Source organism: Myripristis murdjan, chromosome 19 (genome assembly GCF_902150065.1).
Source record: "Myripristis murdjan chromosome 19, fMyrMur1.1, whole genome shotgun sequence".
Lineage (NCBI taxonomy): Eukaryota > Metazoa > Chordata > Actinopteri > Holocentriformes > Holocentridae > Myripristis > Myripristis murdjan.
This window is the reverse complement of record NC_043998.1, coordinates 15,594,168-15,621,847: the sequence shown is the minus strand read 5'-3', so window position 1 is coordinate 15,621,847 and position 27,680 is coordinate 15,594,168. Positions and strand designations below refer to the sequence as shown.

General features: G+C 41.7%; 3 protein-coding genes across 6 annotated transcripts in view; 1 reads left to right on the top strand and 2 right to left on the bottom strand.

Annotated features, from left to right (window-relative positions):
* Positions 1-207: 207 nt before the first annotated feature.
* On the top strand, positions 208-13,358 carry LOC115377384 (zinc finger CCHC domain-containing protein 24-like). Its single transcript, XM_030077070.1, has 4 exons — positions 208-600; positions 2,266-2,466; positions 11,545-11,709; positions 12,148-13,358. The coding sequence occupies exons 1-4, from the start codon at positions 376-378 to the stop codon at positions 12,259-12,261; spliced, it is 705 nt and encodes a 234-aa protein (XP_029932930.1). The 5' UTR covers positions 208-375; the 3' UTR covers positions 12,262-13,358.
* Positions 13,359-14,033: 675 nt separating this feature from the next.
* ppifb (peptidylprolyl isomerase Fb) lies at positions 14,034-18,075 on the bottom strand. The gene is made up of 6 exons (XM_030077073.1): positions 17,804-18,075; positions 17,035-17,065; positions 16,714-16,802; positions 16,528-16,624; positions 15,092-15,167; positions 14,034-14,537 (listed from the first exon to the last, which is right to left on the bottom strand). The coding sequence occupies exons 1-6, from the start codon at positions 17,954-17,956 to the stop codon at positions 14,402-14,404; spliced, it is 582 nt and encodes a 193-aa protein (XP_029932933.1). The 5' UTR covers positions 17,957-18,075; the 3' UTR covers positions 14,034-14,401.
* A 914-nt stretch (positions 18,076-18,989) lies between these two features.
* The window catches only part of LOC115377382 (zinc finger MIZ domain-containing protein 1), a 103,154-nt gene continuing 94,463 nt past the window's right edge, over positions 18,990-27,680 (bottom strand). For 3 of the 4 annotated variants that reach the window (XM_030077065.1, XM_030077066.1, XM_030077068.1), the window contains 14 exons: positions 27,489-27,671; positions 27,261-27,338; positions 26,964-27,132; positions 26,656-26,797; positions 25,467-25,677; positions 25,081-25,186; positions 24,776-24,936; positions 24,589-24,656; positions 24,401-24,469; positions 24,018-24,259; positions 23,660-23,823; positions 23,219-23,323; positions 22,849-23,118; positions 18,990-22,734 (listed from right to left, as the gene is read on the bottom strand). In XM_030077065.1, coding sequence (XP_029932925.1) covers positions 22,627-22,734; positions 22,849-23,118; positions 23,219-23,323; positions 23,660-23,823; positions 24,018-24,259; positions 24,401-24,469; positions 24,589-24,656; positions 24,776-24,936; positions 25,081-25,186; positions 25,467-25,677; positions 26,656-26,797; positions 26,964-27,132; positions 27,261-27,338; positions 27,489-27,671 — 2,076 coding nt within the window. In that variant the 3' untranslated portion in view covers positions 18,990-22,626. The remainder of the gene's footprint in view (positions 22,735-22,848; positions 23,119-23,218; positions 23,324-23,659; positions 23,824-24,017; positions 24,260-24,400; positions 24,470-24,588; positions 24,657-24,775; positions 24,937-25,080; positions 25,187-25,466; positions 25,678-26,655; positions 26,798-26,963; positions 27,133-27,260; positions 27,339-27,488; positions 27,672-27,680) is intronic. The other variant, XM_030077067.1, reaches the window with a different exon arrangement.

Below are 27,680 nucleotides of genomic sequence, written 5' to 3'. Positions count from 1 at the left end.
ACATGCAGTTTAAAAAGCAACAACCTGAGAGGTAAGATGTGTAGGCTAATGAAATGGTAACCAGAAGGATACACACTCATGTTGGACCTCCTATTCGGAGTGACGCAACCAGGACTCCGGGACGGAGCGCCCCACAAACTCAGAGCGCACAGGTTTTTGACTGGCAAAAACTTTCTGCTCTGTCATGCTTTCACCGCGGTGCCCGAGTGACCATACTCCAGGAACGGGGGTCCCGTAGGACTCCTCGGGTGAATGCAAGGATCCAATCCATAGAGCCGAAGAAGTGGGATGGTTGAAAAGAGTCTTGGGGTGATCTAGAAAATCCTCCGGTTTTGTCGGTGCTGTTCCAAGAGGCGCATTCCTCCTGAAAACAAGATGATGTCTGCCATAGACGCGGGTGCGCCTGTGTACCAACCAGCACAGCTGCTGAACTGGGTCTACATGTCTCTGCAGGACACTCAGACCAGTACTTTCGATGCGTTCAGACCCGAGTCGGAGAGTTCTCCTCAGGACCTCAACAACAGCAAGCGCAGCGCAGCTGAGCTGAGCTCTGCGCTCAGCTCCAACTATCTCAACAACTTCTTGCATCTGAGGAGTGAGGTAGAATTAACCCGCTGTTACACTGTCACCAATTACATAGTGTTTTTTCCCACCATGTTCATTTATTTCACTGTATTGCAGATGAAACTATTTTGTTGAGGTTTATTCACCTGATGCATTATTGTGGTCTGATGGCTGATGTGACCTGATGCTGTTTGTCAAAAGCTGCTCTTCAAGGCTGTTACATGAATATTACACTGTCCCATATTTGACTCTAGGTTATTTTCCTTAGCCATACAGTAAACCTCACCTGCATACCTCCATTGGGTAGTACTGTGGTGAGTGGGTAGTATATGAATATGTGTTTTGTACCCTGGTATAGTGCCTGTGTGTGTTCAGACTGTTCTGGTGTCACTACGCAGCTCAAGGAGGTATGGCAGGTTGAGAAAGGCCTCTCACAAGGTTTAAAGAGGTTGAATGTAAGAGTTCACCCAGGTCGGCTTCCCCTTGGTCAGAGGAGTATGCAGTGGGACCTGGTGGTGCTCAATTTAATTACCATCCCGCTCAGGAAAAGTCTCAAAAATACATTATGCATGAAATAGAAGTAAGGCTTGTAGAGCATAACGAGCACCAAAACCTAACCAATTACTTTCACTTGAGTTGTCATTTTTAACTTTTAAAATAAAGTGATTCAAATTACATCACAGTAGGAGGTGACACTGGTAAGTGAATCAAGCAGGGAGTAGTCTGGTTCCATGTGTGTCTCACTGTTTCAGCAGTGCCTGGTGCTGAGTTGGATGTTTATCCCTCAAAGGCGACACACACATGGCACTGGACGTACAGCAGATTGATGTCTCAGGGAAAACATCCCTCAGTGCGGTTGACATCGCCGTGCATCTGAACACAATTCCTTTTCTGTGATGTCTTGAGGGTAAACAGCCAGCGCCTGCAAGCCTGTTCTTCACACTTGCTCTGTGGTACCATAGCACCCATCTCCTCCACAAACACAATGATGGTGATTGTGCTGCCTCAATGGGACCAGTTGGAATAATGCACGACAAAGGCATTTTGTTCTGTCAAGGAAATGGACACTATTAGCTCAAAGAGTAAATGCAGCACATCTGCAGAAATGAAATGATGTCCACTGACTGTCCTCTGCTGTACAAAGTAGCAAGAGTGGTAAACAGGGGAATCAGACAGTGTGATGGACCAATAAACTGTTAGGGAAATGCTTTTTTATGCAATTTTGGGGTCATATTGTCTTATAATCCCACTATAGATAAACCCCATAAATTCTGATTTTGTCTTAATATTCCTTTGAAGTAGCCTCAAAATACATTGTTGCCATATTGTACAACAATGTCCCATACAAATTCTGTATCTGCTGGTTACTGAAGGTACATCACACTTACACTGAGAGAAATATTCAATCCAAGATGCAGCTGTTTTATGGCTGCATTACATCAAACAGAAAATATCTACATGTATTGTACATCATTTTTTATGCATGTCTTTGGAAGTCAGCAGGACATATCTGGCAACTTTGGAAACTTTGGGATTTCAGCTAGAATCTAAAAAACATTTCTGTGGGTTTGAACAAAGCTCAGGAGGGGATGAGAGACATCTTTGTGTGTAAAGCTACCTATGTCTGTCTGATCCTTGCCTTCACATGGTTCAGTTTTCATTGATTGATCATTGCTGCTCTGTTACGCTTTTGCCCACCAGGCCTTGAACAACAATTTCTACAAGAGCTCCTCACCATACGGCTCGCTCAACAATATCGTGGAGGGCCTCAGCTCTTTGACGGACCATTTCTCAGACCTCTCCCTGTCCTCGGAGACACGCAAGCCCAGCAAACGGCCACCACCCAACTACCTGTGCCATCTTTGCTTCAACAAAGGACACTACATCAAAGACTGCCCTCAGGTGAGCGGTGCACAATATGGTCTCTGATGCTTTACATCTCCTTCTGGCCAAAGTACAGACAGCTGCAGATCCACACTCACGCAGTGGCCCTAAATTGAAACAGGTGGGTCATTTGAGCTGTGTATCAAATTCACTGAGATGTTACCTAGGACAAATGAAGTGTAGCCTGATAAAAACAATTTAAAGACAGAAGATTTCAAAAAGCTCTCTCTATGGTTGGCAAACTGTTCATCACTGTATACACTGATTTCATTGAACTTTGTTAGTCATACCAGTTGCAAACCACAATCTTATGCTTGTATTCTTTTTTTTCAGTGTGAAACAGATTCCACAGCACATATTTTACGCACATACTTGAGTTAGTTGTACCACCACAGGTTGGTAATGAGCAGCAGATGCTAGATTCGATCTGTAAGCCAGCCTTAATGAAAGACGATAGGATTTTTATGTGGAGCTGAGCGAGCACTCCACTCGAAATGGGAAAGAAATATTACTGCCACTTTATGTGCAGCTGGATTTGCCTATTGATCATTTTCATAGGGAAATGCCTGACATTTATCAGATGTAATGGAAATGATTGAATGAGTGATGGACAGGATGTTCAGACTGTGTAGAGACGGAGAAACTGAAAAAGAGCAGACTGAAAAAGTTGGTGAAATTGCAATTATGTATTATATAGATCATTTGTATAAAGTAGCTTTGAAAATTGCTTTCTTATCGAGCCAATGAGACAATGGAAGACTTCACAAGATCTGTTTCTCACTAAAATGAATTATCAAAACCTATCAGGTTAAAATTGACAAATGTGAATGATTTAAAAAGCCATATAAGCAGTGACATCCTGTTGAAATTCTGTAAATAATAACCTTACGTTCGCCTTAAAGCAATTTTGATACTGCTTTGCGGCAAGTACTTCTTGTACCTTTACAGCTGAGGTCTTCTCCCCGGCTATTCCAACTTGGATTCAACCTCTCTGATGTGTGACCTGATGAAAGTGGGGGGAGGGAAACAACGCACATCATCTAAACAGAATTATTGGTACAACATGTGTCCTCCAAGTGGAGATCAGAGATCCATAATGGTAATGAATGGGCAAATCCAAGTATTTCTTAAGTACTTGGTTAAAAGCTGTGTTTAGAGTGGAAAAAGAATATTGTTTGCAGCAGTATACAAGAGATTGTGGAATGCCTGTCCCAGGCCTCCATAGCTGACTGACTGCTTTGGTTTGGAGCTGCAGTGGATAGGAATCAAAGAATGTCATGGCTCAGTAAGAGGGGAGAAGAAGCACACAGGAAGTGGGTGAGCAGGGTGTCCTCTTTGCTTTAGCAGCCTTTCAGCCAGAGAAGGAAAGTAGAATGGGGCCCGTGTCCTGCCAACCCTGAAAGCCTGCTTCTTTCATAATGCAATGCAGGGGATAACGATGGGTGCCGCTTAAGGATCCCACTCTTTTGTTGGTATCAAAAATAAGCGAGAAAAACAGCTTAGGTAGAGCCCACGACTTCAGAAGCTGCACACCTCCTTAAAAGCATTAGATATACTATCCCGTGCCATCCTGGCTGGAGAAGCGGTAAACATCCTGTTGTCAGCATAGTTAAGAGTTAGGTTACTCGCGTCACCAGGAGGTTAAGACGTTAAAGGATTACTTGAAGATATTTACGATTCCTCGTGCAGCCCCGCCCCTTTAAATGTGCAAAATCTGGAAACCATTTCGACTGGCTTCGTGCTGCTCTCGCTCTGTTTTAGGAAGATGATGTCAGATTTTATCATGTGTTGCTAATATTTCAGGCCCGAAGCAATGATGAAGGAGCCATCTTCATGACAAAAGGGCTCTTCAGCCGGAGCGGTGCTGGATGTTCTGTAGCTGTAGCTAATGAACAAACTGCTTTTTGTTCTTGTTGGTTGGAATCTGTGGCATTTAGTGTGCCCAAGACAACTGAAATAGGTAGACTATAGATTTTTACTGTACGTTGGGTTGCCAAAATCATAGAAACCACAGGGGTAAGAGAAAAAAATACTTAAAAAAAACAGTGTTAAGAAATGATCATGCAAAAATCACCCAGAAACTCTACTCTTTTGATCATCAACTTGCTTTCAATCTCTACCAGTGTATGACTGGTTGTGTTATTAACCCAATCAGTCTGCATAATGTAATAAATATGCCCCCACTTTGGTCCCTTGTACCCCAAAACCCAAGGTCATAACATTTTAGTGACCCTTTGCCAATGAAGCTGCTGAACTCTGTTACTGTAAAGAGAATACACAAGTGACAGTGTGCTGACAGTAAATGGCTGTATGGTGGGAAGGGCTTGGGCTAAATAAGGAGTGTATTGTTTCTCCGAAGGGGCTGTGGAACCAAAGGTCAGGAAGTCAGGCTGTATTGTTCGCTCAGCTCCGCTTGGCCACAGTCATCCTCGTCCCTCCGTCTGTGCAGACGACTCTGCTGGCAGAAGATAGGCTATCAGAGACTCATTTGAAGTGCCAGTGGTCAGCGACGCAGAGACGTCTGCATCCAGGACATGGCACGACTTGTTTTTGGAAACAGCTGTGCAGGAAATGAATGAACCGAGGAATCATCGGTAGAGAGTTTTAAATAGTGTTTAATAATGTTTAAATGGGGAGAAAAAGGCCGGTTTGGTAAATGACTTTGGACAGAGAAGCCTCTGACAACAGTGTCGAGTGAAGAAAAGCAGAAGCAGAAGAAAAATGACTAGATTTCAGGGTGAATGACACCGGCCGATATCTGATATTTAATAAAAAGTCTTTCTATATTGGCCCAGTGTGCTGGCAAACCAATGCATCTGTTTAGGCCTGGTCCAAATCATTGCTCTGAAGTTTTGCTCCTCTCTGTCACCATATCTGAAGGGAGCTACTTTCAACAGTAATTTCTGTAGGAGACTTTGGCTGAAGTGTGTGTTTTCTATGTGAACACAGCAGGATTAGAAACAAAAAGAAAAGAGAAAAAAAAAGCCTCAAAAACAAATGCTTGATGTTTAATTGCTAAACTCTCAACTTTATTCTGCTTTTTTTCTGCTGTTTCGGTCTAAAGATTGACATATATTTACCAGTGGATATCAGTGCTGTTATTGCCCTTTGCGGTGCATTGCTATTCATGTGCCGTGACTCAATTCACAGCAGCGTTTGTGACTGCTGAATCTCAAGCAAGACTGGCTGATTAAGATTGCTTTGGTCCTTTTATTTTTGCTGCTGATAAATATGTTATCTGCCCTGACTGGGGTTTCTGTTTCTTTTGGCCGGAGCATCTGCTGAGGAGGATGAGCAAGATAGAGGAAACACTGGAATGTGGGGTAGATAGACTCCCTCTGATAACCAGTGGCTATCATGCAGCCCAAACACATGAACATATAATATGAATGTTGTGGAGCTCGGTTTATCTGGAGCTTCTCTGTGCTTCTTGTTTGGGCTTATGCTTACATGTTTTCAGGAGTAGATGACATCCTGGGGGACTATGTCATCAGTCATTATTATCTTTTGCATTTTCCAGGACATGTGAGAGGCAGGAAAGGGAAATGAATACAAAAGAGTGTGAACAGACAGCGTGTCTGTGAGTTTAAATACACTTATTTCCACATTTTTGGTTTAGTGTTTTTTGCATAAAGTGAATTCAGAGTGTCTGCAAAATCAGATTTTTTTTGTTTTTTAACAAAATTGTCATGAATTTAATTACATAAATTCAAGACCTCAAAAGAATACTGGTAAATACTACCTTAAGACTTAAATTTCACCTTAAAAAATGATGCATTTTCTTGGTGTGAAATTTTTGTGAAATCAGCTCTATCATGAAGACCCATTTTCTGATAGGATTTTTATTTTCCATTTCTGTTTTGATATTAATTTCAGTGGTCATATTGTTTTATTCTCACAAGCATGGACTTTCCTGATAGTTTGTGCAAGAGTTATTTGTCTGTCAGCAGCATATTGAACTGTGCTTTACCATTTTTGACACTATATAATTTAGTGAAGTATTGTAATGACAGAAAGTCATTAAAGGAGCTCTTACTTTACATATGTTAAATGGATTTCTCCCCTACTTAGGAGCTCCAAATCTATTTGGCGAGGTAAGGGGGCAGTATGAGGGGGTGATGAAGACTAAGATGGATTGCTCTCCTCTTGTTAGCAGATATTATGCAATGCCTGCTATGGCTGTGGACTTGAATGAGAGGAACTGTTGGCTGCCACTTCAAGATGCAATTCAGTGCAGACCTTTATATTCCTGGTGGGACAGTGACAGCAGTGCAGAGAGTGAAACCTCTGATCAGAATAATCATTCCCTCAGTATGACTCTGCCTATCTTTCTGCACCAATTACTGCACGTGACAGTGAAATGTAACTCTTCGTTATCTCGTCAGGGACCCCTGGGAAGCCCACGAGGAGCCTCCGGGGGCCCCGAGAATCACTTCACCAGAACCTCATCATCACAAAGAGTAACCTTCCCTCCCTTCATCCATCATAAGATTTTGATAACAGCTTCCTTGAATCTCGCTCAGCCATGTTTTGAAATAAAGCTGAGAATATGTTGCTGTTGCGCCAGCCCACCTGCCCCTGTCATTCACTCCATGTGAAACATAACACCGCTGTACAGCTGTACAAGTCGTCAACTCGGCCACGGCCAAGATCTGAGCTCAGTCAGACTCTGGAACAGGCAGTGTGTGTGTACAGACATCATCATTGCCTTGCTTTGATAGATGATCCCGTTTTTTGTGAAAGCAGCACAATGTGTGAAATGGATTCTGAGAGGTGTAATGTCTCTGGAAACAGTGTGTGTACTGGTAACGCACGTTGTAAAAATGATGCAATTCCTGGACATCTGTGGGGAAAGCAGAAAAGCAATCAACTGGTGTCCGGCCTCCAATTGTTTACATGAACTCATGTTTGTTTTGGGGGAGGGACGGTTAATCCTCGTTGTATTGCTGACGTGCAAGATTTGCCGAAAGGGCGTTTTGCAGGATTACAGCTCCGTTATTGTGTGTTGAATTATTTGATAGCTGGATGTTTCCATTTGTGGAGCATTTGGAGTGATATTTTGTGGAAAGGAGGAAATGCCATTGTGTAAAACAGGACATAGGTTTGCTGCCATTGGCGGAGCACGGGGAGCGTCTCACATCTCATTTCCTTGAATCACAGCCTTGCGGTTCGTGCTCACAGTTTGCTTGTCGTCTTTATTGTGGCATAAACACATCTAGGAATGCTTACTAGAGGGGAAGGGGAATATCAGTCGTTGGTTTCCTCTGCATTCAAATGTACTGTATGTGAAGAGCAGATATGCTGAGTTCAGCATCTGTGGCACAGTGAGAACAGCTGTGCATGGACAAAATCAGGACATGTCTGTGCAGTTATGCTACCCACCCTTTATAACTATGACTGTGTTAGCTGCGTCGTCTTAATCTATACAGCTGCCTCGGCTGCAGGAGTGCTTACCACAGCAACAAAAATACAGTTGTCAAGATAAACATGACACAGGTGAAAGTTGGTATAAATGCATCATTTGTCGAGAAGAGTACATTTTATGTGATGGTGCAAAAGCATGAAAAAGAACATTTTACTGTTTTTTTGCAACAAATTCATCCCAAATGTCAGTGTTTGGTAGATATTCTATCACAATTACCAGTTACCCCATCAAAACTGTAAGTAGAAATATAATCTTGTTTGTTAAAATTCACATACAAGATCAAAATGTGATGGTTTTGTCACATCAGTATAGAATATCCACTTGAATGCAATGTCGGTGAATGCATCCAACTGTTACTTAAATTTTTATTTTGATATGGCCTCCATTGGTCTTAAGTTGCATCACAAATGGATTTTTCCTCCCTTTCTAATATTAAAGGTTTCGAAACCCTCTTGTAGATGTATGATTGCTTGCTTGCATAAGGAAATGAAAAAAATATTACCTAAGCTTACATAGGAGTCCTAAAAACACACAAGGCCTTTCTCTGTGGATGTCAGTCCGGGCATTTATCTGGTGTTTTCCTTTGGTAACAGCTGGGCTTCTCCCTGATGCTGGGGGTGCAATCCAAATTAAACACAGCAAGGGAGAGAGCTTTGGGTTTGTTAGTGTGGAGTAATTGATCACATGGTATCCGATGGGTTTAGTGTTCTTGTGTTCTCCAGGATGAACGTCCCGTGGGAGCATGGGAGTCGGGGAGAGAGTGAATGAGAGAGAGAGAGAGAGATTGAAAGAGAGAGAGAGAGAGAGAGAGAGAGAGAGAGAGAGAGAGAGAGAGAGAGAGAGGGAAGGGGGTGGGGTGGGATAGGGGGGTTTGGAGTACTCCATTGTTTATCCTGATGGTTTCCAGATGATGGCAGAGGGAGGCAGCCAACCTCCTGGGCCCCTCTCACCAGGCTCAGAGATCCAGGCCAGGCCGATCTGGTGCAGTTAGAAAATCTGGCTTTACCTTGCCACCAGGGGCTCTGGGTCTGATTTAAGTTAAGTTATGGCTTTTGGATGGGATGCTGAGTAATGCACTTAATAAATGAATTGTACGTGCATTTATCTTAATCACCAACAGTTTCACACATGTTGTGGTCTGTAGCCACAACGATCTTCACTCCAATATGAAGAATCTGCTTTATAGGCAAAACCATGCAGTGTGTACCCCTTTTATTGCTGTAGTATATAATGAAATAATATTTCAACAAGTATCCAATTGCATATTCAGTGATATACAATTAAAAACAGATTCTCTCAGTTGATGGGCCAACTTAGCACAATATCGCATAGAAGAATTGTATGAAGCAAACAGGCGCCTTCATGGAAGAACAGTGCCTTTTTTTCCTGCATTTACTCAGTGTTTCCTACTCGAGTGTCCATTCCGTCTTTGGTCAGAAGTGTCATTTTCATTTGTTGGCCACCAGTGTCACCACTTTGATGGGAGTGGTGGAAACTCTGGAGTGTGCCATGCCCTTTGGTACCCTATACACTGCAGAGTATAGGCACAGTTTGTTTTGCTTGCTGTGCAGAGTGAAAGCTGTTTCCTCCTCCAGGAAGACGATGCTCTCCCTGTGAGTGGGCTTGAGAGAGAGGCTGTCAGTGGCATGTTATCAAGCACTCCAGCTCAATAACCTCCCACAGTGCCTCGTGGTGGCAAAACGGCGCAAATACAGCCCGCCGCTATCACTCATCCACACAACTGCAGCTTTAAGTGTTATGAGACTTGGCAGTTGCAACATTAAAACACAGTTTTTGGAGCTTTTTCTGGATTCTGTCCAGCGATTAAATTAAATATCCTGTGATGGGTTTTATTCACTCACATTTTGAAACGGACATATGTTGCCACTATGAAATCAAAACATGGTTTGATGTAGGCCATTCTGGTGGTGCAGATTCAATACGTCTCACCCCCTAATTTTTGACTTGCCCTACTTTTCAGCCAAGGTGCCTCTAATTTAAACCAGTCTTGTCGAGATGATTTCTTTATGATGAGTTTAGGATTTTGTCATGTTATACAAGTGCAGGGTTCATCTGGGTTTGATTTCCTCCCCACTAAGATCCCTGTTCCCTGATTGGTGGGCCAGGGCCAGCTGGGATGGATGACTGAGAGCCTGAGGTATTTGTCCTGAAGCAGAGAGGCCTCTCCCATTGGTCCCTCCGTAGGCCTGGGCCTCCTTTATGGTCCCTGGGGAACACAGCTGGAGGGAGGGAATTCATTTCTAATGGGAAAGCTGAGACTCCTTCTCTACTGTCTTATAAATAAATTAGACTTACAATTACAATGGTATTCCGGCTCCGCTGCAATAAGCCATTATAACGTTAAAGGTTTGGTTTTTGAACCTTTTCTGTTGTAGAAAGTGTGCTTTCAGTATCACTCCACACCCATTGTTTTAAAGAAAATGCAGATCAAAAAGACTCCTTTGAAATGTTGGGCAAACACTCCGATGACCACAATGTATAAAGATTAATCTTCCAAAGCAGACTATGTCAAGTGTCAAAGCAAATTTGCTTTTGGCAGAAAGCATAAATAATTCTCCCGTTCCTGATATTGAACTGCTACATAAACTCTACCCTCTTGACCACCAGCAAGGCTGCTATCACTTCCCGTTACAATCACGCAGTGCTTTGAATTGGCTGCCGTCCAAAGAAACCAAATAGGTCAGTCTCCCCCAGTAAAAGGTGGTGAGAGGCAAAAGCCAAATGTATTCAAAGCCCTCGAGGTTTGCATGTTGAGAGGTGTCTTATTTTCAAGCACATTGTAGAAAAGACGGCTGTAGTAAGCGTAAAATGGGCAGCATTGAAGTGAATGATCAATAGTTTAACAAAGTGCTTTGTATTGTGTATAGTCACTGTAAGACTTGGCCGAGTGCTGGAAGAAGGAGACGGGGAGTCAAAATCTTCACTGGGTGGTTTTTTATTGCCCTCACCAGTGGAGTGCAAAGTGCAAGGGGGAAAAAATGACACAAATGGAAAAATATAAAACAAGAAAAACTAAATGACAAAATCTTCAAGGTATCAGAGACAAACTTGTGTCAAGGAGACAACAGACATGAGGCCCCTGGCTGCTGGACTCTTGCTCTTATGCCCCTACAGGCCCAAGCTGCACAAGACAGACCACAATTAAGTTACATCAATTAACCATACATACAACATTGCAAAACAAAAGTTTTCCTGTGCACATGAATACATTACTATATCTATCCTGATACAAAAATGTCATAAACACAAACCTATTTAAATTCATTGAGAGCACTCCTCCAGTACTACTACCAACAGCCCTCTGTGCTGGGTTCAACATGGTATATCCCAGTTAACAATTAATTTTATGACCCTTGAACTTTCTCACTTCCTGTCCCAGAAACTGCAAGAATGGGGAGAAGAAATGGAAAGAAACAGGCAAAGTGACTGTAGTTAAACTGCGTGGCTCTGTGTGACGTTTCTTCTGATAGGTTGTGTTTGTTATTAACATGCATTGCATTGCAAGCTTAAAAGATGGAACTGTTAGTGGCGCCAAGATAGCATGCCAATGCTAATGCTAGCTTCAATATGTACACACAGTAGGTAGATGTAAGGATATGGCGGTCTTTTTCTTATGTTGTTCTTCAATTTGCATCACATTTTCTTGACAGGCTCGACCCAAAGGGGAAGGCCTGACCCCATATCAGGGAAAGAAGAGGTGCTTTGGTGAATACAAATGCCCCAAATGCAAGCGGAAGTGGATGAGCGGGAACTCGTGGGCCAACATGGGACAAGAGTGTATTAAGTGCCACATCAACGTTTACCCTCACAAGCAGGTAATGATACCCCTGAACCTCATCATCTCAGCCTGAGCTGCAGACAATGGCCCCTTCTCCCCCGTCTCACTGCACTTCATTATCTGCTCAGGAAAACGCTGCTTCACAGCACACAACATGGCACCGAACCAGGTCATGATTTGCAACTGCATGTTGTTATATTGCCTTGTAGTTTGACCCTCGAGGCCCTAGGCTAATATAAGAGCCACTTTGTGTTTTCTCTGCGGCCTACTGTAACTTGGTTTACCGTGGAAATTTAATATATGGTTCAACTTTTCGGCCCCATTGTACTCCGCTGCTTGGATAATCACCCTGGCAGTGGAGGAAAGCCTTGTACATTGAATCCTTCAGCCAAGCCCTCACTCTGAGCTTGCATTCATTCAGTGTTGTATGCGACACAGTATACGTGTAGACTAACAGCCTGTTTCTTCGCCTCAGCGCCCTCTGGAGAAACCCGATGGCCTGGATGTGTCCGACCAGAGCAAGGAGCATCCGCAGCACCTGTGTGAAAAATGCAAAGTCCTCGGCTACTATTGCCGCCGCGTGCAATAACACTCAGTGCCCACCTTACACTCCGTAAATACTCCTCCAAAGTCATCATAGCTATATTTTAGTTACTAAAAAAGACCTGATAATAAACTGTATTTTACTGTAACACATCTAACCATTTTTTATGTTCATAATGTATGCTTTATTACAGTATGACTCAGTATTAGAGCTTCACTGTGGTGGAAATCTGCATTGCCTCTCAGTGGAGACTAGTACTGTACTTTATCTTTGCTGGGTTCCTTTGACTCCTCCTGTCGGACCCTTACCTTTATCTGAGTATTCATCTGAAGTCTTAACTATGAACAGTGAACCTTACCAACTGTGAATTAAGAAAATGTGGATCTGTCACTATCTTATCTCATGTCTGACATGTTTGAACAAAGTTCTGCGTATCGTTTTCCTTTTTTTTTTTTTTTTTTCATGTAATGAGTTACGTTTTGAGACGGACACTGTCTTTTTACGTTTGTATATTCCAGAAATAACTTAAGTATAAGTTGTGCACGATATTTTCTGTATAAAATATGCAACAAATCTTTACTAAGGAGGGTATATTAATGTGTATCTGTATTATTATCAGTACTGGATGGTACATATTTTTTGAATATATTTTAAAGCCATTACTGTTTTGTTGGTTATTACACTATGTGAAGGAATAAGTTAGCTTACTAACAGTTATTCTTTATACACTATGTGCCTGCTCTGTTTGGGAAAACATCTTTCAGGTCGTTTGTTACTGCAGTATGGTAGCATTATTGTTATTGTTGACAAATATGAACAATGTTTATACATTTCAGCTATTTTTTTCAGCACCCAGTGCTGTAGTAGCATAAGCCAAAAAAGGATGGATAAAAATCTGAATGTACAATTTGATAATTCATAAACAATAATGGGAAAGTTTGCATGTATATTCTGTTTTTAGAGGGTTCTCCTCTGACAAACTTTGTTTATAATAAAAAGGGGAAATGTAACAGAAATACCCAAAGATGTACAACTCTTGGTGTTTGTGATTGTCAAACACCTCTTTATGTGCCTTGGTTGGAGTAACCCAGGAAATTTCTTGGTGTATTTGTATTAAGATGTATTAAAACATTTTGTTTCCGAGTGTTCCTTTTCTGTCTCACAGAAATCTTTATATTCACATATTCAGTAAGAGCCCAGCAAGATTGTGGTTGATGATTGATAGTGTTAAAACATCTCTTTAACATTAAAAGATCTGGTGGTTATTCCCACTATTTTGTCTGTTTTTTCCCAGGGCATAAAACAAAAGAGCAAATTTAGATTGTTCTTTGTATTTTGCTTGAACATCTGGCAAAACTTAACTGTGGCAATGCCAGATCAGTTTTTGCCTCTTAACTTCTCGTCTGCTAAAACTGGCTGAAACTGCGCTGTGATACAAAACAGACTGCGGCCCATCAGCAGGCATCCTGCAAAGAAACACTTTGGCCATGCAGAAGCAATTATATCTGATCACATTGTTGGGCCTAATTCTGTTAGACGGACCTCACAAAAATAAATACTTAGATGAACAAGTTCTTTGCCAAAAGAAACTGACAAGTAAACCAGAGGGGGCAGAAAGAATGAGACCGGAGTGATCCCATTTCAAAGCCGCTAATTAAACATTCACAATCCCTCAATAAACGTACACGTCTGACAGAAATGACTTAATTTCAGCCTACGGTGTTTTACTGCAATAACTACTTTTCTGCTAGGAATTCTGGCATTACTGACACATCATCCCGGTAACTAGTATAGAAACAGATGACAACAAAATGCTCACATATTAAGCAAAAATGGCTTTATTTAATATAGTGAGTTCAAAACCAGCGGAATGGGCTCATTACTCCACACTTCTCATTACAATATACTTTTACTATTCAGTGGCGACGTTTTTATTTCATTAGTTCACATTGAATAGCGTGACACATAAACAGCCCAGCACTTGCTGTTCGTTACCCGTTAAAAGACAGAATTTTTATGCACCAACAAAAACAGAGTCTAACTCTGCTGGAAGACCTATGGTCAGTAATGAGAGGTAGCGCCCTGCGCCATGGCTGAGCGTTAGAGCCACTATAACTCTGACTGTGTCACATTGAAATTACAGCAGGAGAAGGAACTAGGACAGTGTCCACTGCCTGTACAAAATCTACTTGAGTTCTCCACAGTCTGTGATAGTGATCCTCTTGGAGGTTCGCCCAGACCGCGAACCAAAGGACTCCACTTTCTTGACCACGTCCATTCCCTCCTTGACACTGCCAAAGACAACATGCCTGCCATCCAGCCTAAATGAAGAAAGACGAGCTTTATTATCATTGCCCTGGACAGTCAAACTGCGCGGAATGCACCAACTGCGGCTCAAATGATACGGGTTTTTGGAGGCCGATACCGGAATTTGTGTATTGATGCGGCTGACCGCTAATATTTTCTGCTTATGTTCAATCTTTTTTCATGCCAAATAGTTACAGGTGTTCAGTGTTTTTCTCTCCAATTTTTATTCTTCACAGGATGGGAGAGCCTCTAACACAGCATTTTGGCCCTCATAGAACACAGAAACTCAACACCCATGTTGCCCAAAGCACGTTACTCAACTGCACAGAAACTCTGGGGTGGACTGCTACCTCAAAGTGAAGAAATCATTTGTCAAACAACATTAAACACCTCATCAAAATGCCCAAAGAAAATTATTTTTGCTACAAATTTTTTTAGACCACATCTGTAGCAGTGGTCACAGAGGAATCTCAATCATATCAGCATTAGATGATGTGATTGGCCGATATCCAATATCAGCACAAAATATCGGTCTGACTTTACAAACGTTGTGTCTCTCAGCACGTACCATTCTGTCTTAGCGGTGCAGATGAAGAACTGGGATCCGTTGGTGTTGGGTCCAGCATTGGCCATAGACAAGATACCTAAAACAGAACAACGTGACACAGTGCTTAGTTTTCACTGTTATTCATATTTCATGTTCATCCAGCTCAAGACAACAGAACATGCATGCAAAGTTTGCTTCCAGCCGAGCTGTGGGGAATGAGCTGCAGCCTGATGAGTGAAGTGATGAGATGAGCTTTATGGCAAGTTAGAAATCTGTCTAATCCTTCAACACCGAGCAGAAAATGTGCAAATTCAAATCGCATGGTCAATTAAAGGAAAAACAGGTCATCATGTCTAAACACATTGAGTTCATTATAAACCAGTCATTTAAAAAAATTAGCATAGTGCTGCCATCTGCAGGTGAAAAGGGAGCATGACCACATCATGTTACAGTGAAGTGCAGCATGCATTTTACGCAAACTTACAAGTGGAAAAGTAAGCACATTAACATTAAGGACAATTTTGAGGCACTGGTACTTTACTTGAGTGTTTCTATCTTGTGAGAATTATGACTTATGACACTATATGCTTTTCCTGCAGTAAAATTTCAGTGGGAAATACTGTATTTTTTACTTCACTACATTGATCTGGCTGTAATCACTAGTTACTTTTCAGAATAAAAGTTACATGCAATTGCAGTGTTTGTTGGAGTGCAAAAGAGCCAGCAGCACATGGAGCTGTTACAATTACAATCCTTACAGGTTAATGCATCAATAATTTAACAGTGCAAGGAACCATTGTCCACAATCACAACTTTTACTTAATATACTTGATTACATCTTTATGTTAATTCCGCCAAACTTTTATTAAGTGACATTTTGAACACAGGACTTTTACTTTTAATGAAGTGTTTTATCCATTATGGTATCACTACTTTTTATAGTTGGTTTCTTTCCCCACAACGGCATTTTAACATCTGAAAAAGAGAGTCAGTTTGAGGAACAGCTCTCGTTACCTTTGGTTTAACCCTCTCCAGTAAAATTACAGGTTTCCACCTTGCCACAGACAAAGATTTTATGACTTTGCATGGGTAGATCGACATGCTGCATCATGTAAGACAAACTGTCTCCTTGTTGTTGCTATTAAGCACAGAAAAGTTCATAAAGGACAAACAAGTTTGGTTTCCACAACAGCAGTAAACAACCGGGTATGAAACAAGTCCGAAAATACAGTCCGGTATATTGTTGTGAGTGACCCACTTGTGAATTTCCTGACTTTCCCAGACAATTTATCAAATTCCCTGACTGGCACTGCCTCGATACACTTCTGAAAATTCAATAATATTCAGTCATATTCCGGAAATCCCATTACCAGTGGGACCCATGTAATTAGGAAAGTGGACAGCGCCGCACTCTCATTATCATCACCATCAGTGTGCGAACAGCGTGGGAGGCTCACCAGGTCCAGTGTGCTTCAGCAAGAAGTTCTCATCCGGGAACTTCCACCCATAGATGGATTTCCCTCCAGTTCCATTGTGGTTTGTGAAATCTCCGCCCTGAAACACACAGAATGCCACTGACGTCACTCTTTGGCTGGAACAGCACCTGGACTGAATTGAATGATCAGCAAATGAGGGCGGCGTACCTGGCACATGAACTGAGGGATCACCCTGTGGAACGTTGAGCCCTTGTAGCCGAAGCCCTGTTCCCCCGTGCACAGCGCCCGGAAGTTTTCTAGAAGCCACAGATAACCCGTCAGGCTCTCTCGTGATGACACCCATGACATGTTTGTACAGGTCAGTGACTGTGTGGATCAAATTTCACTCAACCCCCTGCTGCCATGGCCCCACAATACTGTGAAACACTAGCTGATCAGGTTCATTAGTTCACTGTCTGACCACATGAGGCTTCAGTTTGTATCTATTCTGTGTCTGTGATGTGAAAGCCTTTGGAAATCCCTGGTTACCTGCGGTTTTCGGCACAACATCAGCGTTGAGCTGCAACACAGAGCGAAGTCAGTTTCTGTTACCTCAGAAATACATAATGCCAAATACAATGTGTAAGACTGTCCACAGGTATTATCCTCTTATAGCTAATATCAGTAAATTCTTCTCAAGTATTAATAACAGATGCGCCTTTTGTCATTGTGAGGAGGGAAACTATTGAACATGTCTTTGCAGAAGTTTTCAGCAGATGAAACTTAGATCATTTGATTATTATTTTAGCTAAATATTATATCCACAAAATGACTTGGCCTTAGAAATTATCCCCTTTTACATTTTTAAAGTCAAAAATATTGGACTACTACTGAAAATTTTGAACTTGAATATCTCTAATTGGCAAACACAATTAAATTACTTTGACATTTCAAATTTACTCCAGAGCCAGAAGTTTTTTTTTCTTCTTTCTTTTCCCTACATTTTGTTATTTGTTGCTCTCTGTAATTTACTTTTATATAATTTACGGTATATTTACAGAGGCTTTTCTGATGAAAAATTTATGTAACATGCATACTTGCTGTACTTGACCTGACTTTAATGAGATATAGAGTGAAGTGAGTGAGGCCCACATGCGAACATCGTGTTCCCTAGTGTAAAGGAGAATGAAAGCGCATTAAAATGAATGGACAGTGGGCAGACTCTGTACGGGCGTTTGTCTCGGCTTCATTCAGCGGTACATGCTCACTGACAGTCCATGCCATGCACACAACTTTGCATTTGATCTTCTCAGCTCACCTCGAAGGTTACTCTGCCCAGCGGCTGGTTGTCTGCAGCAATGTCAAAATACACGGTGGGGTTGCTGTTGGCCGAGGAGGCGCCGCTGCTGCACAGCCGGGCCGCCGTGAACGCCAAGGAAAATACTTTCACCCGATTTGATAAGATTAACATTTTCCAATGTGTTGTGGCTCACCTGTCTTGCACGCAAGTGAGGGGACTGCAGAAAAAAAATGTCACGCTTACATATGGTAGATCAGGAAGTTTTTGTCACCACACCCGGAAGCAGATTTACGCCGCGCTTGGAGCAAAGCGGGTAGGGTAGAGGTGAGCAGGATGTACACTTCCTATAGTAGACCACAACTCACATGTGAGACAGATTTTAACTATTGATCTACTAGGCACAACTGGGTCATTACAATGTGTGAATTCAGTATGCCGAAATGTTATACGCACGTCGTGCATTTTATGATGAAAACAAAACCCGCACTTCTCACACAACACAAGGTAAACTTGCATAAAAATGTTTAGTAGCTCGACCGCTGAAATACAGTAGGACTACGTCATCAAATCGCACCCAGAAAAGGTTAAAATATTTGTTTTTCTACATAGATACACAATGGCAGTATGAGTCAAACATGCCGAAATGTTGCTGACATCAAACTTGTGTCGATTATTTTGCTCAAATAGATAATACGCGTGTATTTTTATTGATAGAAGAAAAAATACATTTTACCGAATGGAGTTTCGTGAGCCTGGCGTCCAGGAAGGCTTACAGAAGCAGCCTCGAATAAGTAGACAGTCTGACCTCTTTTCGGTACCTGGGTTAATCTTCCTCTGTCTGTCACTTGTAATATAAATATTGAACATATAAAATGTTTTTGACCTATCTTTCAGTTCATGTTGGCCCAGAAAAAAAGTCATACATAATAACAGCGCAGGATATTATTGTCGTTTAAAGACAACAGAGTTTAACAAGGTAGTAACAAGATATGGACAAATTTATTAACCATGGCTAGTAAGGTAATATGTAGTTCCACTATTATAATATATTAAGTATCACGCATTGATTTCTTAAAGTTACAGTATGTTTGCTACAGAGAACGCTACAAATACTTAATTTATTCTGAATACTTAGATAAATATACTAATTAGGAACCTGTCAGGCAAGTTGTCTAAGTGCACAAAAGACAAGACCACAGTGGCATACAGGTATCATCTGAATACATATTTATTAGATAAATATTAGGTTGTCACATCATCTAACTACATACAATTCTGCAAGACTAAAAATCACAATTAGTTCCTTTATTTTCTGACCAGTTTAAAATATGAAATGATTGTACATACAATGTACAAACATAGAGACAATGGCCACATTGCATGAATCACCTTAGATTGTACCATTTTTTTTTCTTTCCATCTGCTCATGATATCAAAAATTGTACAAACTATGGATTTGGTTACAATCTTCTGGACCCATCCCTCCCAGCGAAGACGCCTTTCTCCCACCCCTCCAACCGTCCCCCAGTATTTTCTTTGTAACTTTTTTTCTTTTTTTTTTTTAAGTTTAGCACCTCAGAGTATGCAGGTGACAGACTAGAACACTTAGGCTAAATATTACATGTAAAACAGAGCTGTCCCAGTTCCCCTAACAAAAGAGGTCAAAGTATATTACAGAGGGGGAACAAAATGCTGAGATACCCACAGACACTAACTAACAAGTTTCATTTTCCATATTCAGCCACTTCCAGTAGAGGGGTTGCAAGCTTTTTATTATTCTGAAGAAACAATGCACATTCCCAGGGAAAATGAATACATTTCTGTTCACATGTCTCTATAATCATTTACATATATACAGGCATCCTTGGGACGTTTACCCACTTTGACCTAGCCTTGCCCAAAAGATCCTCCCTAGGCCTTAATAGATGAACGTGCCCTTCCTCTCAGTATTTTTATTTTTTTTTATTTTTCTATTTTTTAACAACTTCCCCCAGAGAAATGGCCCTTTATCATGATTGTGCAACTACAGATTTGGGGTGCTGCCTAATACACAAAATTGGCTCATATGTAAAGAACAATATGTGAAATGATCGCTATTTCCATGGGATTGATCGAAGGTTTCAATTCAGAGAGCGAAAAACAACCAATGTGGCAGTGTACTGTTAAATGATGACGTTTGGATTTCACCGGTGTGAGGCTGACATCTCTGCAACTTAAATATGAAGGAAAAAACACGTCGCCGTGTTGTGCTGGAGCAAATCATATTTCGAAAACATAATGAAGTTTAAAATAATGTTAACATAACCAAGGTGTTTCTCATCAGCACATTGCTACAGATGAAAGAAATTACATATATCTAACCTTACAGTTTAATAGGAGAGAAAACCAGTACAAAATAATTTACCAAAAGAAAAAAAAAAGAAACAAAATTGGGATAAAAAATGTATATGTCTCAAGCTTTTTTAAAAAAGCCACATTTTCTATAACAAAAATAAAAACAATATTGTGAATTTCTTTAAAATACCACTCGTGTATTGACAATTAGCAACAATTATGATATTCACATGGTTGACTAATTACACTGAAAGCCAGCTGCTACCACAGCTTTTGAAGCCATTATTGTTCATCATTACTGATAAAATGTTAAATTCATGAATAGACAACATTGATCATTTTCATTTGAATACGTCTGAGCATTAAAGAAAATATTGCTTTGAGCTGAGCTTGACATTTGAAATTTGAAATTAGATGACATGACCGTCTTGGTGTGACGCCGGGATGGGGACCATGGAAAAACAGCGACAGAGTGAGACATCTGTCGATAACTATAGATCCTTACTGAGTGCACTGGGGGAGCAGTGAATGGAAAGCACAATGACCTGCAGGAAATAGCTTATGAGACATTTGGACTGGCTTGCCCAGCGGTCAGCAGAGAAGAAACATTATTGTATGCTGGTTACAAACAAAGTCAGTGGTCAGATGGAGTTTGGGAGCATACATGGTTAGGATGGACGACTACTTATGAAAGGACAAACATTATCAAGATGATACAAAAATATTCACAATGATATTTACAGTACAATAGCTTTTCTTAAAAAATAATACATTTGCATACTGAACAGCACTCTTCTCAAATAAGTGAAATTGAAAACAAATGTGGCAAAAGGTCTGCTCCAATACTGCTTTTAAAAACCACATCTTGAACAGTAGTGATGGATACTGTACTTGTCTTCCCCTGTATCTTTGAAATGGGTGTTACCTCCTATCACACCAGCAGTGTCTCACACACACACACACACACACACACACACACACACACACACAAACACACACTCACACACTCACACTCAGATATGCACGCGCACACACACATACAGCCATACAGAAACGAGCAAACACAAACATCTCCACTCTCATCCCCCCGACTTTGGTGATGTTGAGCAGTTTCCCAAAGATTTATGGATAGTTTAATTTTGCAGCAAAAAAAAAAAAAAAAAAAAAAGAGGAGAAAAAAATCAACACAAACACAATATCACCAGCAAATACATGATAAATGTACTGCTGATATCAGCATTATCCCTTCAATGTTAGTGTTAAATAAATCATACTAAATCAGACAGAAATGAAAAACAAACATACAAACAAAGGGCTGTGGAAACAGCAACTGATAAAACCACACCATCTTTTACCACTTGGAATATCACTAGACTAGGGCTTGGCACACATGCACTTTGTAGACTACTTAAACAGTACATCATTTAACAGGGAGAGAGATGCAACATTGCAAAAATGCTGACACGAGCAACGCTGGGCTCATGCAGAGCAGACAGCATGGAAGGAGTTCTAGCTAGAAGCAACAAACGCAGCAGGATAGTCATAGGAACCCCATTCTCTCGTATTGTACCTTCCTTTTCCATGAATATCACTCCCCTATGAAAAGAGGATGATAACTATACAATGAGTAGAAGTACAATTATGCTATTCTTGGTTTGCAGTACAAACACAGTGTTTGTTTTTGCCTCTCTCGGGAGATGGCAGGCCAAAATCCTCTCCATTCCAGCTGTCAACCCTAAGAGGACTGAAAAGCAGGGATATCTCTTTTTGACAAAAATATATATATATCACAATAATAATTGTAGACAAAGTGGAAGCCGATCATTCCCCAAAAATCTTTTTAAAGTCTTGAGGGAATAGCAAAAAAGTTATAAAAAAAAAAAAAAAAAAACATTTTGAGGACAGACAAAAGCTGAGCTTTCTAATTGATCATGTCACTTGTTTCCTTCTGTAAATAGAGATATTTATTTCTTTTTGCATTGCCATAATCTCTTGTGCTTTTAAATGATGTGTGGCAGACAAAACAGTGCTACTAACCAGTCTGGGAAAGGAGCTGTGACACTGGGAAGCTGTGGCCTCTCAGATTGGAATAACAATATGGACATAATGCACACTGGCCAGATAGCGCATGTTTTTTCAGTTATTTTTCTGTTTTATACAATGGGTTCCTTTTCTTCTCAAAGGAAACAAAATATGAATAAAAAATGCTACAACACTTTCCTAATGTGCACACATACACCTGTGTGGCATAAAAAAATCAACTGAATATAGCTGCACAGTTCAAAGGTATCGCCACAGGGCAAGAGGGCAGGCTGACCTCGCATACCGCCGTGTGTTTGAGTTTGAACCTCTTTCAGTCAATCTGCGCTGGCGAATGAAAACTGTACAAGAGGAAGAAGAGAAAGGGAGTGCATCTTTGTGTTTATCAAGTACTGGGCGACTGCCCTGGGTCTCGGGAAAACGGCAGGCAGTCAGAAAAGTTTATATTTGTGTGTGTCTGAATCGCCTCAGTTGTTTTCGAAGAGCGAGAGAAGGTCGTCGTTGCTATTGCTGGGGAGGTCCGGGGGATCCAGGTAGGACAACAGCTCGTCTGGGTTGGCAAGCTCTGGAAGAAGCTGCAGGGAGAGCGAGTGACAACGAAACTGCGGTTAGGTATTCAGGTGATCAAACTGATGTGCCAGTCAAAGAGATTATTACATGGTATATCTATGGTTCTGATGTCTACTCACATCTAAAGAAGGCTCAGGCATGTCCGACCCTGCCTGGCTGTCCAAGCTGTTGGCGGGGTTGAAGGCCAGGTCGCCGTGTGGATGGTTGTTAGGGCCCGGCTGCGGTTGCTGCTGTTGTTGCTGTTGCTGAGGGGGTGGAGCCTGTCGCGAGGGCTGAGGGGGGCCGCTGTGGTGTAGCTGCTGCCCTGATTGGTTCCCAGGGTGGGGAGAGGCGTGTAAGCCCTGCTGCATTGAGCTATGCGACTGGTCAGTGCCGGCAGGATGAGGTATCTATGGAGGGAGGAGGCACAATTGACAAAAAAACAGTCAACAGAATATTCGGGCCAAATGGCAAAATCAAGATGATGATTAAGGGTACAACCGCACCTACATTTTGTTTTCTTTGGTAGGAGCCACACTGGAAAAGTTTGCTTTGTTGGATTTTTGCATTCACTTTGTTTAGGTTCACGCTGCCCAATTGTACATGAACCAGGTCCTGACAACAAAAGTCACATGGTCATCCTACAATATTTTGGTGGTGGAGGCGTCAACACAAGTCTGATTCCAGTTGTTATAACTAGCAGCATATGGCCATCACTTAAGATTAACTTTGTTATGCTAGGCTTTCCAAGCGAGTTCTAAGATGTCAATATCTGTCTCCTTATTGCATGAAAACTCTATTCTTTAGGGTTGTACTTGATTCAGACATGGTTGATATGAAAAAACCTCTATACTGTAGCCTATTACCATGAGGCACAGAGTGAAGAGGTGTTATGATGCAGCAAGAACAGACTACTGGAGAGACTAGAAAGGGACTGGTGGGAGAACTCACTGAGTCAGGCATGTTGTGGGAGAGTGGCTTGTCTTGGGTCATCATGTTGTTGGGCATGTCTGGTGGGTGGGACAGCTGGGGACCATGCATGAAATCATTCATTGATGTACCACCAGGGTTGCCGTGTGGGAAGTCAAAGTTCCCGTGTCCCTGGTAACTGTTGCCTAGCACACAAAATAAAACAGTAAGCACATATATCTATGCATTTCATGTGTACTGTTTAGCTGCGAGTTACAAGACTTGCATTTGAGCAATAAAGAAAAAAAAAACATTCTAAGCTGGGCGCTGCTTAAGTTAAAATCATTATCTTGTTGTTCTAATGACACAGGATACCCGTTTTTAAGGAATCCTGTCCTACCTTGGCTGCCGTATTCATTGTTGCCCCCTTGCTGAGCAGGGAGTGATGGGTACGGTGAGGGGCCAGGGCCAAGCTGTGCTATCATCTCCATCACATTAGGCATGATCATCTGGCTGGGACTCATGGTCTTAAATCTCTTAGCCAGTGGTCCGTCTGGATCCTCCTTAATGTGGATATCAGATTTGATAGCCACCGGCCGCCAACTACACGTCGGGTCAATAGTCACCTCCTCAAATTCCGAGCTAGGGAAAATACAGATAAAGGTATTAATCAACTGCTGAAATTACAAAGCAATTATTTAACTTCATTAGTAGTTATTGTTCAAGGTGCAACTTAATCTCACTCTGCAGTTTTAGATGTTTAACATTTGAGTCTTAACTTACTTTTGGATGGCATTCAAGATTCCCCACATGTACTGGTCCACTTCGAGTCCTTCTAACAATGCTGTTTTACTGAGGAGAGAAAGGAGACGGTGGTTAAGAGGCTGAGAGAGAAAATAAAAGACACTCCAGTTATAACTGTGCATCACAAATGGCTGAAAACATATGCATAAGAACCGGAGAAAACTTACTTGCATACAGGACATCGCCACGTGCCCCGTTCACAATTCAGTTGTAAATATGATTCCAAATCGAAACACTGCGAGAGCAAGACACAGCATCACACATTAGTTATCCAGTGCACTCTTCAAAACGTTTCTCCCTCAAGGCATCAGACTGTTGACACCACATGTGTCAGTTTATCCCCGCAGCACTAACCTGGACGTGTTTGCAGTCATGGCCTCTTGCTGGAAGCTGTATCCGCCGGAAAGTGATTGGACATTTGAGGGAGACCTTGATGGCTGTCTGCTCCACGCCATCCTCTCCATTGAGAGTGGCATTGCCTGACGATGCTGCTACGCTGCTGAAATTCCTCTTGACTTTGGAGCAGATACAGAGAAAAAGACAGAGTCAGCAAGGACAAGAAGGAGATTCTAAGGGCATATATTATAGGAAATTCAGGGCTCTACTGCAGTGATACAGCATTGTGGTATTAGATACAAATGTGACCAAGATGTGCATACCTTTGGTGATACAGTGCTCTGCAGGCAGAAGCCTTTTCTTCAGTAAACCCTGGAGTACAGAGCGAACCGAGGGCCTGTGGACCAGCTGCAGCACAAACAAGTGCGACTATGGGAAGAAACCATCACCATTACGACCATCATCATGGTTGTTTAATTTTCTTAAGCACTGTTTGTACATACAGTATATGTCCAATAGAGAAAATACCTAATGGAGCCTCTTGGTGGACAAAATGGTATTTATTTAACACTAGGTTCTACACTTTATATCACATGTGGATACCTTTTGCCTTTAGATTTGGATTTTATTTATCTGGCTCCTTTTTTATTATTTTGGGATTTGTATAACCCTCTTATTATTACTTCTGGAATCTGGGGTGTGTACTCACACAGCAGCAGGCAGTGACCGTGATCTGAATGGTGTTTCTTCCTGGCTGACACACATGTTTCAGGTGCAGGGGTTTGTGAGAGGTTTTATTGTCGCCCCGCTCAATGGTGAGGGGTGTGGCGTTGACGCTGACTTGGACTGATGCTGGCCAGTTGGTGTTCATCTGACGGTCTTCATGATGGTAGCACTTGAACTGCAGCTCCAGATCCGATCTGATAAGGAGAAAAAACCCAAACAGTTATTAAGTGACGATGACATTTAGTCAAAAAATATCTTAGATCTGTACAGGGAGGCTTTATGAATGCAGCTTGTGCTGTACAATAAGAATAACAATACATTATCTGTATAGCAAAAGAAAAACCTAAGAATCTAAGAATTGTCCCAGAGAGCATATTTTTGACATGACTTGAGAGAGATGTTTGAGTAAGGTGGGAGAAAAGGGAATGACAGCAGTCTAAGAGGAAATTTATGCATGAATGACCTTCAAATCAGCTGAGGATAGTAGTGGATTGATTTTCAAAATAAATCTCTGCTACAGGCAGCACATCTGCACAACCTTTTAAAATTAGTTGTCAGAGGTTAATTTGGAAACTGGCTCCCTTGTTGGCTCAAAAGTCAGGGTATTGTAAAGAACAATTTGTTGTCCTTGAGGTGAAGGAAACATCCAGTTCTAAATCTCTAAAGGTGCTCATACTGACTGTCAGGACAGAAGGGCTTGCTGGGCTTTGAAGGAAAGGTGCTTCTAGGTGTTGTCCAAATAAATCTTGAGGGACACTTTACATTTGTGGATAATTTGACTGAGTGGGAGCATGCACAGGGAAAATGGTATGGAGCCTAGGGTAGAGCCCTGTGGGATTCCACCGGTTATATATTGGATAATAAGATAAGGTATTCCTTTATTAGTCCCACAGTGTGGAAATTTCAAGCATTACAGCAGCAAAGTGGATAGCAAAATATGAAGCATCATTTACATTATAATGTATTATTTATTGAACCAAGCAATTTTTTATCGGAGAGATGAATGAGTGCAGTGCCTGAAAGAGGTCATTTGTCACAAGAATGCAGGGTAATACACAGTGTGACGTGTTGTTTTATATCTAGCACTTACTTAAAGTCAGAGATTCTTCACAATTTACATTTAGTACATTTAAAAAATGTACGACATATTGACCTATTGCGTAATGCGTTACCTCCACATGAGTGTCTGGTGTACAGAGGGCCGTAAGTGGAAGACGTGGTTGCTGACAGCCAGGTTATGCTCTAGCCTGAAGGGTTCCAGGACCACCCCATCCCGAACTGGGAACGTCAGGCGCAACTCCTCATTGGGGTTGGCTGTGTGGATGGAGAAGAGACAGAGACCGATGAATTATAGTGAACAATTCAAGGAATAAAACATCGTTAAATTATTCTTTATGTTTTTGGCAGCTGTTTGGGATTGTTTCATGGTACTTTGATGGCCCACAGATACTGCTCTGTGGGATGTTTACCAGATACTGACCTGGAGGAGGAGGAAGTGCAGTGATATTTGGTTTGATATCTGGAGGGAAAGGGGGCTTGACATCTTGGTTTGGCGACAGGTATGGAGGGATATTACTTCCTGGGGTCATTGGAGGAGTAGGATTGCCTGGCACTGGGGAGTGGGGGTAGTTGCCCACTGGTCTGGGTGGCTATAATAAGAACAGGAGATAATAGATAAATCGGTCAGAATTCTGTGTTCACTGTAGGATGACCAGTACAATAACATCATCAAACTGAGAAACCAACAGCAATAAGTAATAAACAGTCATAAACGTACCCCATTCATGTTGCCCTGGCTATATTGATATCCAGTCCCAGTAAAGTTATTGGTTTGGCCATTGAAAGGTGGCTCTTGCTGTGAGGATAAAGTTGATGAGAACAAATGAGTTTCATACTGTCATTAGATTTTTATGTTTTTTTTGATTAAAGAACACTCCATATAGAAGACATTTCCACAGTCTAAAAATGGCTCCCAAATAGTGACCATATTTAAGCAATACTCTACCTTGTAGTACTGGCCCATGGCACCACTGGGTGGGGGGTACTGGCCTTGTATCTGCTGTCCTGGCATCCTCTGGCCGGGGTAATTAGGGGACGGCAGTGGCCTGGAGGTGTTGGGTGTGGGGTACTGCCCCTGCTGGTTAGGGAACTGGTTGTTTGGTCCATACTGCTGCCCACCATAGTTTGGCTATGGAGG